The 10,587-nt window shown below is 45.5% G+C and overlaps 1 protein-coding gene across 1 annotated transcript; it reads left to right on the top strand.

Annotated features, from left to right (window-relative positions):
• The first annotated feature begins 325 nt into the window (after positions 1-325).
• Positions 326-6,568, top strand: AHSA1 (activator of HSP90 ATPase activity 1). The gene is made up of 9 exons (XM_084207873.1): positions 326-512; positions 861-1,051; positions 1,234-1,316; positions 1,981-2,098; positions 3,725-3,813; positions 4,209-4,343; positions 5,087-5,188; positions 5,707-5,758; positions 6,170-6,568. Exons 1-9 carry the CDS (start codon positions 433-435, stop codon positions 6,340-6,342), a joined length of 1,023 nt encoding a protein of 340 aa, XP_084063999.1. The 5' UTR covers positions 326-432; the 3' UTR covers positions 6,343-6,568.
• Positions 6,569-10,587: the final 4,019 nt, after the last annotated feature.

Below are 10,587 nucleotides of genomic sequence, written 5' to 3'. Positions count from 1 at the left end.
AGCCGCGTGCGGAGCACGCCGGGATATGTAGTTCTCCCGCTGGGCGCGACGCAGCCGCTCGTAGCTCACGCACTACGAGTCCCAGCGTGCCCCGTGGGCCGCATTGACTTGCCTTCAGACTACCAGCCCCAGAGGGCTGCGAGAGCGGCGGAGCGGTGTCTGGGCCGGCAATTGGGATCGGGGCTCTGGGAACTCTGGGCTGACTCCGGGAGCTGTGGGCCGGCGGGGACGGGACGGGAGCACGAGCCCGAGCCCCAGCCCCAAGCTGCCTGCAGCGCGGCGGAACCAACTAGCCGGGCGGAACCAATAAGCCGGGGTCGCGCCGCGGGGGCGTGCCGGAAAGGGCCCGCGCCGGGCGGAAGGCGGGAGGCGGCGCGGCGGTTCTAGCAGCTTCCACGGGCGCTCGGAGCGGAGGCGGCAATCCCGGTCCCGATGGCCAAGTGGGGGGAGGGAGACCCGCGCTGGATCGTGGAGCAGCGGGCTGACGCCACCAACGTCAACAACTGGCACTGGTGAGCGGGGCGGCTGCTCCCAGAGCCGCCCGGGAGGCCCCGGCGCGGAGGGGACTGCACGGCCGGAGCCGCGGGCAGAGGGGCCGCCTCCGTCCCTCCTCGCGAACTGGTGCTGGGGCGGGGGTGGCCGGGCTGAGCCTCCGGGGCGGCCCCGGCTCCATGCGCGTGTGGGGGGTGCCCGAGCCCATGCGTGTCGGGGGAATGGCTGGAGGTGGCCTGGGGAAGAAATCTCTGTGTGTTTGTGTTGAAACCGGGCAGGGAGACGAGAATGGGGAGCACTGGATAGTCCCAATATGTTCTGTCAGCATGGTTTGCCCCAGATTGTCACCCTGCCCGATTTTCCTGCAGGACAGAGAGGGATGCCTCCAACTGGTCCACTGAGCGGCTGAAAGCTCTCCTCCTGCCTGTCAGGGTGGAGGGTGAGGAAGGGACATGTGAGGTGACAGAAGTGAGCAAACTGGACGGAGAGGCCTCTATTAACAACCGCAAAGGGAAACTTATCTTCTTCTATGAGTGGGCTATCAAGCTGGCGTGGACTGGTGAGTGATATGCACCCCTCTTTTTCAAGGTTAGATTCATGTATAATATCAAGGGTAAGGATACACATCTAATTTGGGAAATACTAATAAAGGGACGTGTCGTATTTTGATACAATACAAGTCTGCTTTGACAACAACCAGAGTCAGAAAGGTTGATCTGAGCAATATAATTATAATTGCAGGCACCTCAAAGACAGGAGTGAAGTACAAAGGTTATGTGGAGATTCCTAATCTCTCAGATGAAAATGACATCGATGAAGTTGAGGTAAGCAAAGCTGGATGCATGGAGTATTCTAACAGGACTACTCACAGCATTAATATTTCCTTTCCTGTTACCTTTCTTAGAACATTTGTGTAAAATTTTTTACTGTTAGAGACTGCTTAAGTTAACAGAATCAAAAAAATGGTTTGGGTTGAATGAGATCTTTAAAGGTCATCTATTACCAGCCCCTCAGCCATGAGCAGGGATATCTGTCACTAGACCAGGTTACTCAGAGCTCCATCCAATCTTGCTTTTAGCACCTCCAGGGATGCAGCATCCACAGATTCTACGGGCAACCTGTTCCACTGCCTCACCACCCTTAGAGTAAAGAATTTCCTTCTAATTTTTAATCTAAATCTACCTCTTTCAACTTAAAACCGTTATCTTTCATTCTGTCACTGCACTCCCTGATAAAGAGTCGCTCCCCCATCATGTTGTATCTTTATCAAATTAATTCCTGTCTTCTAGATGCAAAGGGCTCTGTAGCACAAGAAGGTATTTAGGCATAACATGTACAGGACTGTAGGCTGATAGAGGTGAAATGAAAGATTAATAAAACTGCAGGGCTGTTTATGAAAGTTGAGCTAAAGTCTGTGATGTTGAATTGAGTAATAAAAGAACTGTGAATATATGTTCTTGTTAATCAATGCTAGTATTTATTGTTCAGATCCTCGTCAGCCTTGCTAAAGATGAGCCTGACACTAACTTGAAGACCCTGATGAAGCAAGAGGGTGCAAAGAAAATTAGAGATGCAATGAAAACTTACATCAGCACTCTGAAAACGGGTATGTAACTGAGAGGGAGAAGTGTTATGGGAACCCATATGGACTAATTCTAAAGAAGAGATGGGAGTAAAGAGAGGAGTTGCTCTCTCCATCTCAACAGAAAGGTGTCAGAGCAAAAACAGTAACTTTGGGAAGAAGCATTTCTGGCTGTAGACAGCATAGCACAGCTGAGAACGATTAATTTTGGTGGCAACACAGTAATAAACTGCATATTTTTGAATTTATGTTTTTTTAAACCTGAGAATGCCCTTCATATCCTGAAGCTATGGAGAAAATGAAAGCCAGTAAAATGTGTTGGTCACCCCAGTGATATAGTCACTGCCTGTGGCACAATTTGGCCTTCAGTTGGCTTACTCCCTTGGAAAGTGATATCTTCTCCAGTTTGTAGTTTGCTTTTGGGTTTGCTTTTGGTTTGGTTTTTTTTTTTTTTTTTCTGGCCGCACTGGTAAAGACATCCAGTGTTACTTGGATTTTAGAATAACTGATGTCTGAAAATTGCCCCGCAGGTTTTGTTGGTGTCTTTTAATGAGCTGTCTCAGCATCTGGATCAATTTTTTTTTTTTTTTTAGTTAAATCTGAGTCCAGCAGTTGGAGTTAAATCAATGCACTTTGGTTGAGTTTGGCTTTCCTCTCAAATACAGGCTGGGAATGCTACAGTTGCTTTTTATATCCGTTTAGCTATATTACATTACGTGTCCTAGATATGCTGGGTACAAAGCGCCACTGATTGCTGTTTTTCCAGGATTAAATTTCTGTACTCTTGGGTTTTTTTCAGCCACTATAGTGTTCAGGCTGGGTGATACAGTCACCCAGTGAAAGATAAGAAGGCTAATCAGAAAAATCTGTATGATCTTGTGGGCTGCAATAAATGAGAATAAGTGGGAACCAAGTATCGCAGGATACAGGTTTATGCATATATGATAGAATTCTGCTTTCTAATGGAATTTTGGTATTCTGAACAGATGAAGAGGAAGAAAAAGGAGCAAAATGTTGTATAATTGGTAAAAGCAGAAGTGACTGAGCTGGAGAAAAAGCAAATGTAATTCTGAACGAGGCTGAAGGTTCTGATGGAGTTACAAAAGTTAGTGCTGGTGGACAGGGTGCTGGCAAGGCTTGCCTGGCTTTCTATGTGTAGTCCTGGCATCTGGTGTGGAAAAAGATAAAGAGGGAGTTGGAAGTTACTATTGTTTACTGCAGCGATACAAGAAGTGGAAAAGCTTGGTTTGGTGTGTCTAGGCAAGCAAGGCAAAAGTTTTTGAGGTGTGATGGCAATTTATATTAGAGAATGAGAGAGGAAAAAAGCTACCTAAGTCTAAGGCTAACCAACCTTAATGGGAGAGCAGTGTGTGGAGGATGCTATGTCTAGGCTGCGAAGAGGAGGTAAGTTCCTAATTGTTACTGTAGGCAGGTTCTGAAAGGGCCTTTGGTGGAGACTAGTGAGGGAAAGAATTAATTACTTGTGAAAAGAGGTCTGTTTACTTTTTCTAGACACTATTTCAAGTCATGGATGCTAGCCAAGAGCAAGGGGGAAACCAGGAAGCCCTTTTTGGTTGTGTATTTCAAAGTACAGTCAGAAAGTTTACTTGATCTTTTTTTGGTTTCATGGGCACATTCCTGTCTTTCCAGAATTCACCCAGGGCATGATTTTGCCCACAGTGAATGGTGAACATATGGAAACAGCACCTCAGGTGGCTCCTAAAGCAGAAGACCGCAAGGTAAACAAAACTGCAAACATGCTTTGGGATCAGTGAAGAAAGGTATGCTGTATTAGATTCTGGGACTTATAGCAGCAACCTGTGTTGTGTACAGGATATATACATTCAGGAACTAGCAATCTCTGGAATAGGTGTGACTGTTTCCATTGGCAGCACATGATGTTTCTTCCAAGCAAAGTGATAAATCTGCTTTTTACTTTTCCATTGGCAGCACATGATGTTTCTTCCAAGCAAAGTGATAAATCTGCTTTTTACATATAAGTATGGTTCTATCTTATTGCATCTTTACTAAGAGCCTTGGTTTTCCCCCTTGGATATGTGAACCATTTGTTCACTTTTCTTTTTTTTGGTGAAAAAAAGTGTGTATGTGTTTGTTTTCCTTGTTGTTTTGTTAGATGGCTGCCAGGAGCAGTACTGCCATACCACAGTCCAAATCCATAGGAGTCAAGATCCCTACCTGTAAGATCAGTTTGAAGGACACCTTCTTAACATCTCCTGATGAGCTCTACCGGGTATTCATTACTCAGGAGGTAATGCCTGGCTTCCTCTGAGAGCTGTTCTTTGCACATAGGAGGCTCTTTCTAATAAGGTTTTTAAGAAGTTCTGTAGGAGACTCACAATCCATGAGAATGGAATAAGAAAGCTGTTCTGAAGAGTAGTTGCTGAAAGCTTGTGTGTGCATCTTTTCACACAGCTGACAAGAGGGGAGTAGTGCCAACCAGAAGCAAGTTCCAGACTGCTGTCAGCATCTGTCTGTAGGTGTATCCCTTACTGCATGTGGCCAGATCACTTGGGATTTACAATGGTGTGCTTCTGGTTTGTTTTTTCCTTTTAAGGTTAGGTGGTATCAAAAGCATGCTTTGGGAATAGCTTCCACTTTTCTGCACAGTATTACATAGTTTAGGATGAGAGAGCAGCATTGTATCATTATTTAAACACAGTCTTTTGTTCTTCTTATTTTGATAAGAACAATGGAAAAGCAAAGAATATTTTTTCTAAGAATTCAGTTTCATTAAGAAATCAACAAAGTAAATCACTGTGTGACTCAGAGCACTATGAAAGCTGGAGGTTCTTTTCCTTGGGCAGGTGAAATGCTGCTGTAGTAGCTAAAAACTTGCTTTTCTGGCCAGGGGTTTTGTCTTTTGCTGAAGACCTTACACTATTGACCTGCCTCCTCTTCCAGAGCTTTTGTAGCTGGGTGAGAGGCATTAGGCAACAAGTTTGCAGGAAGAAAATGTCAAGTAATACAGATCTGCTCCTAAATTCTTTTCAGATGGTCCAGGCTTTCACCCATGCACAAGCCACCTTGGAGGCCGATAAAGGAGGCAAGTTTCAGTTGCTGGATGGCAGTGTCACAGGAGAGTTTGTTGACCTAGTAAGTACTAACCAGTTCAGGTGTATCTTGCTCAGAGGCAGCACTGTTATCAGGCTGTTACAATGCTTTTGTTAGCTAACTGTGGGGTTCTACCTGGTGCCCAATAGTTACCTATAATTTCTGTGGCTATTGAAGCATTCCTAGTAGTATGTATTAATGCATGGCACCTGAGTCTGGGGAGAAAATGTAACTTCCAGTCATAGATCTTCCCTGTCTCTCTGTGATTTTACTTATCAGGGGATAGAGGAGTGTTAAAGATAGTAACTGACCCTTCTTCTCTTTGACTCAATTGCCACTAAAGTCTTCTGGACACTCAGGGACTCTGAGTGTTTGGGGCTGCATACCTTTCTAGAAGGGGATTGAAAAGAAAAGGACACTTAAATCTCTTTCCCTCTGTGTGTCTGTGTTTCACAAGGGATCTCTTAAGGCTTCATTCTTACCAACACAATTCTAGATGTTTTCTATTAGACTGTAAGATTTCCAAAAATTACTGCTTAATCTTTGTCTTCCTTTTCAAGGTTCCTGAGAAGCAACTTGTTATGAAATGGAGATTTAAATCTTGGCCAGCTGGTAAGTAGTCCAGAAATGGACTTGCCTGTCTTTGAAGGATACCAGCCCCATTTATTGTGGCTCTTGATCAGGGAGCACAGGATGTTCTGGGAGCTGCTCCAGTGTTATCCCAGCTTCCTATCCCACATTATCATGTCTGCATCTTCAGCCACTGTGTAGAGCAGTGACCGGGTAGGAAGGATGAAGTCGATGCTTGTGCAGCTGTAGCTGCAATTGCTTCAAACCGCAGGGAGGGGGAGCCCTCTTCTACCTGTGTTTCTAGGGAATGCCTACAGCTGCCATAAGTAGACCCTCTGGGAAGGATCTCGAAGAGTTTTAAGTGGTGCCCTGTGAAAGGAGGGGCAGAGCAGCCTCCAAGGGCTGTATGTACTGTACTACACACTGCTGACAGACCTGCTTTGGTTCCCCTAGGGCACTTTGCAACCATTACCTTGAACTTCAATGACAAAGGTGGCGAGACAGAGGTGTGCTTGGAAGGCAAGGGCATTCCTGCCAGTGAGGAAGAAAGAACAAAGCAAGGCTGGCAGCGCTACTACTTTGAGGGCATTAAACAGACATTTGGTTATGGTGCTCGCTTGTTTTAATACCGGTTGCTGAGAGGCTCTGCCTGAAGACTCTGCCACATGGACTGATAAAATTCTCGCCTGTTCCTTTCTAATCTTGGCCCTGCCGCTGAGTAAAGTGGGATGACAGGTGATGAGGAAGGCCATGGAGCAGCACCACTTTCAGTCCCTCACTGCTTTGTGCATGTCTTGTGCTGCAGGGGATTCTCTTACATGTACATACTTCTATTGCTAAATAAACCTAACTTAAAAAAACACTGTGGAATTCGTGTCCTCGGATTGGCTTGAGTTCAAAGGGTTGGGCGATAGGCTGAGGGAGGGATCTGTCTAGAAAAACACCGATCAATGAGGATTGCTGATGCCAATGTGATTTACTCCTCACTTCTGGGGGAGTAGAGAGCATGAGCTTGATGCAGTTTTTAGTCTGAGCAGCTGCTCATTTTCCCTCTGCTTTTGATCTGCCGGTAGTAAATGTTTCAAACCCTTCCCATTTTTGAAGGGATTTGTGATCCTGTTCAAGCTGTTCCTCTCCTTTGCATATGCCCTTCAACGCAGTCATTTCTTACACTTCCACTAGTCTGCTCTACAAGAACGACAATCATGCAAACCAGTGCTAGGGAAACTCCCACCCACAGAATGGTTCTGGAAGGTTATGGGGCCCAGGGCCAGCTACTTCCACGAGCTTCAGGCCAAAGCAAACTGGTTTTTTCAGAAATAAATCCCACCTCCATTTGGAGTCTACAGGGTGCAGTACTTTTTGCTCATCATATTTCAGCTATTGCTTTAACTGGTGAGGAAAAAAAATTTGCTTGTTTTCACCTGTTAATATGTTAGTTCCTGGAGCTGTCTTCAAAAGCAATAAACTTGTTTGTAGGAGGGGTGAAAGTCTGATCAGAAGTGTCAACCTGCTTAACGTTAAGGGCGAGAGAAGTGCTTGGTTTTCTTTTTGAGGCATGAGCTTCTCTTGTATACTTCGTTTTTTCCTAGAGTTTTCTGCAGACCTCTTCTAGTAAGCTGGAAGAGAGTAATGCTACTAGGTGAAATTGCTGGTTTGGGGATTTTTCTTTAGGTTTTTTTTTTATTTTTTAAAATCTGAATTTTATGTGGTAACTGTTCCCTTCAAGAGAGGAGACAAGAAAAAAATTTCAGTGTTTAAAAAAAAAAACCTGAATATAGTTGTTGGAGTCTCCTTTTAAACTATAAAGAGCATTCTGCTTGTTCTCACTATTGCAAAGTGCTGAAGTATGAAAAAATCATGATACAGTGTGTACAAACAGACATCAAGAATGCAGCATGAACAAAATTCTGTAGCGTACTCATCCCTGAGCTGACCTGTGAGAACAAAGGAAACTGTACAAAGAGGCAGCTGTAGATACAGTAGAGCTTCCCTGTGCCATGCAGTGTTTTCCCTAAAGCACTGGTGGCTGGCAAGACGGATGCAGGTGTTTTGCCGGGATTTTTGTGCACAGATGAACCACTGTATGCACCCGGTAGGCTGCGGGGGGCAGGTAACAGGATGGAGCACGCTGATCTCACTGCACAGCCTGTATGCTTGGTTTTATGTTTGGGAAATCCTGGACAGCAACGTGGGAAACCTTAAACAGCAGGGCTAGCAAGTGAGTTTACAGCCAAAAATTTGGTAAAAGAAGAGCAAAATTATTTAAAAATTGAAAAAAATGAGCTTGTTCTAAGTCAGCTTGAGGCAAAGGTGACAGCTGAGTTGCGGTGTCTCTGCTGTGCTTCGGCAGCCATGCTGTGGTAGCAGTGCTTGCCTGCTGCAGGCTCTGCTGCCACAGCTGGGCCGGGGCAGCAGAAGGCAGGCCCTGCTAATCACCTGCTGCTGGAAGGTTAGGAAGTGGGACAGGAAGGCAACTGAAGTGGAATTTTAATTGCCTTCCTTTCATCACAAGCAGGGTTTACTTCTGGCATCCTGCTGCTACTCTAATAGGGCACGGCCAGCAACCCACATGCATGGGGCTCATGGCCTCAGGGCTTTGCTCAGAGGCCATTTGAGGGCTCTTCCAGCAAAACTGACTACCCTGGGTTATGCTGGTGCTTCCCCAGCTGGCTCCCTGCCCTGCAGGCTGGAAATCACCATCCCCACAGCAGCAGAACAGGCTGTGTAATGTAGCCATGCCTTGGCTGCTGTTCACACGTGAATCTCTTGGACTGACCCGGCAGTGAAGGAAAGCTTGCGTTAAGGCTGTGCCAGGTTGTGCACTCAGGCTGAGTGTGCCAGGCTGTGCCAGCTCTAACAATGGTAATAAAGGCCTTACACCATTTCAGACTTGGTGAAGGAGATCTGAGCCTTAAGTCATGCTAGAGAAGGTCACTGCACTCCATCTGCCTACTGCCAGCAGACACACACTCCTGCAGCTACAGCTGACCTCCAGTGCAGCTGCACAAGTCTAATGAGAAACCCTAGACCTCTGCTTTACTTGGAAGTATTGGAAAACAGTCACAGTTTAGTGGTCCTTCAGCTATTTGGGGAAGGGAGGGATGTATAAGATTGGAGGAAAAAGCAAGGTTCCGTATACTCTGGCCCAAAGGCTCTTTAAGAATCTGACAGGAAAAAGTCCTGTAAATTAAAGAAAACAAAGGTTAAAAAACCAGAAAACAAGCGAATTTTTCACAGTGATGGAAGTCAGAGGTGGATCCTCACTGACTGTGCTGTTATGAGGCACATGGAGATGAGTAAGAAGGAACCATCAAACAATAAACCAAAAGGGGTCTTTGAACTTTTTTAAGACAGTAGGCAATGCTCTATATAATAGTTTCATTAGTACATAAGAGAGGGCCTAATAAACCTGTAAAGAATCCAGTAAATTTTGGTATAGAAGATAATATACTTGGTAACTTAAAAGTTTTTAAAAAATGACATTACCACTGGTGCTGTAAAAGACAAGTTTAGGAGACAAGTCTAGAATCAAAAATTATCTTGACCTAAGTGGAAAAGTGAGGTCAGCAGGACTACAGCTAAAAACCTGCAGTGTGCTGGGGTTTGGGTTTTCCTGGTCTTCTGCTCCAGGTCTTCAGCACCTGCAGAATTAGGGCAGGAACTCTCCTGCTTCCATCCTCTGGCTGTGGGATTTCCATATCCCAGGAGTTTCACAGCAGGGTCCATCATCCAACACAGCAAGAATCTTGTTGCAGAGGACAGAAGCACATTAGGCATGTTATATACATAGCAGTAACTACTCACTGCTCCTCCAGGGAAAGCGTGATTTTCTCTGAGCAGAGTGGAGCTCAGCCTGCTACCCCTGGCTTGGGCTCCATGCAACAATGCTTTTGATGTTGCAGAAGGCCAGTAGGAAGCCCCTAGCATCCTTCACTGAGAGGAGTCACCTGCTCCCCCAGGCAGGGGGCAGCAATGGTGCCAGGCAGCTGTGAAGCAGAGTCCCATGCTAGAGTAGCATATTAACCCTTGACAGATGTGCAGCCAGCACAAAGCAAAAGGAGCAGGAGAGGAGGGGAAACAGCTGGAAACAGCAAGAGCTTGGAAGCATTTATCATTTACACACTAAATTAACAGCAACAAAAAGTTGTGATCCCTGGAAAGCTTTGCAAACCCCCCTGCTATAATTAGCTGTTGGCTCTGGAGGTGGTTTACCATCCCAGCTGGGATGATGCTTGGGTTTTTTTCCCCTGCTGTGGTGTGCTGGACCACCAGCCAGTAGCCAGCTCTGGCCAGGCTGACCATGGAATAAAACTCAAGGTCAGGGCTGGGGCACAGGCAATGCATTTGCTTCTCAGCACTGACCCTGAGGGTCTTCTTGTAGGAGGCTTCCTTCCCTGTAAGCAGAATTTCACATATCCCATGGGCTCCAGATAGTCTTCCTTACCTGTGACTTTTGCAGCCAGACAGCTTCAAATACAAAAGTTAAGGGAAGGAACAAAGCCACCAGGGCCCCAGCTGGGGCTGGGAACCCAAGACATCCTGTGTTAAACACAGCATCATCCCTCTCAACCAAAATAAATAGCAACACATGCTTCAGTCACAACTGAATGACATCAGCATGATATATACATAGATAAAGTGCTTTATTGCAGCATCAGATTAAAGAATTCTTCTCTGTGAAATTTTGTAGGAATAAAAGACATTTTATATATATATTATATATATAAAAAACCAATAAACTTAAGGAGTGAAAGCTTAGAGATTCATCACTTAAATAGCAATGGGCTGGACAGAATCTTTGATGGGATATAAAAATAAACACTTGCTCAATATCTACTTTTCTCACGGTGTTCTGCAAAGCCTCATGG

Source organism: Fringilla coelebs (assembly GCF_963513975.1).
Source record: "Fringilla coelebs genome assembly, chromosome: 6".
NCBI lineage: Eukaryota > Metazoa > Chordata > Aves > Passeriformes > Fringillidae > Fringilla > Fringilla coelebs.
The sequence above is the reverse complement of the archived record's forward strand: the minus strand, read 5'-3'. Positions and strand labels throughout refer to the sequence as shown.

Excerpts from the sequence above, each read along its gene's own strand:
- AHSA1 (XM_084207873.1), top strand. The coding sequence starts at position 433 with ATGGCCAAGTGGGGGGAGGGAGACCCGCGCTGGATCGTGGAGCAGCGG. Across the intron at positions 2,099-3,724 it reads CATCAGCACTCTGAAAACGG|AATTCACCCAGGGCATGATT; the intron begins GTATGTAACTGA and ends CTGTCTTTCCAG. Across the intron at positions 5,189-5,706 it reads CAGGAGAGTTTGTTGACCTA|GTTCCTGAGAAGCAACTTGT; the intron begins GTAAGTACTAAC and ends TTCCTTTTCAAG.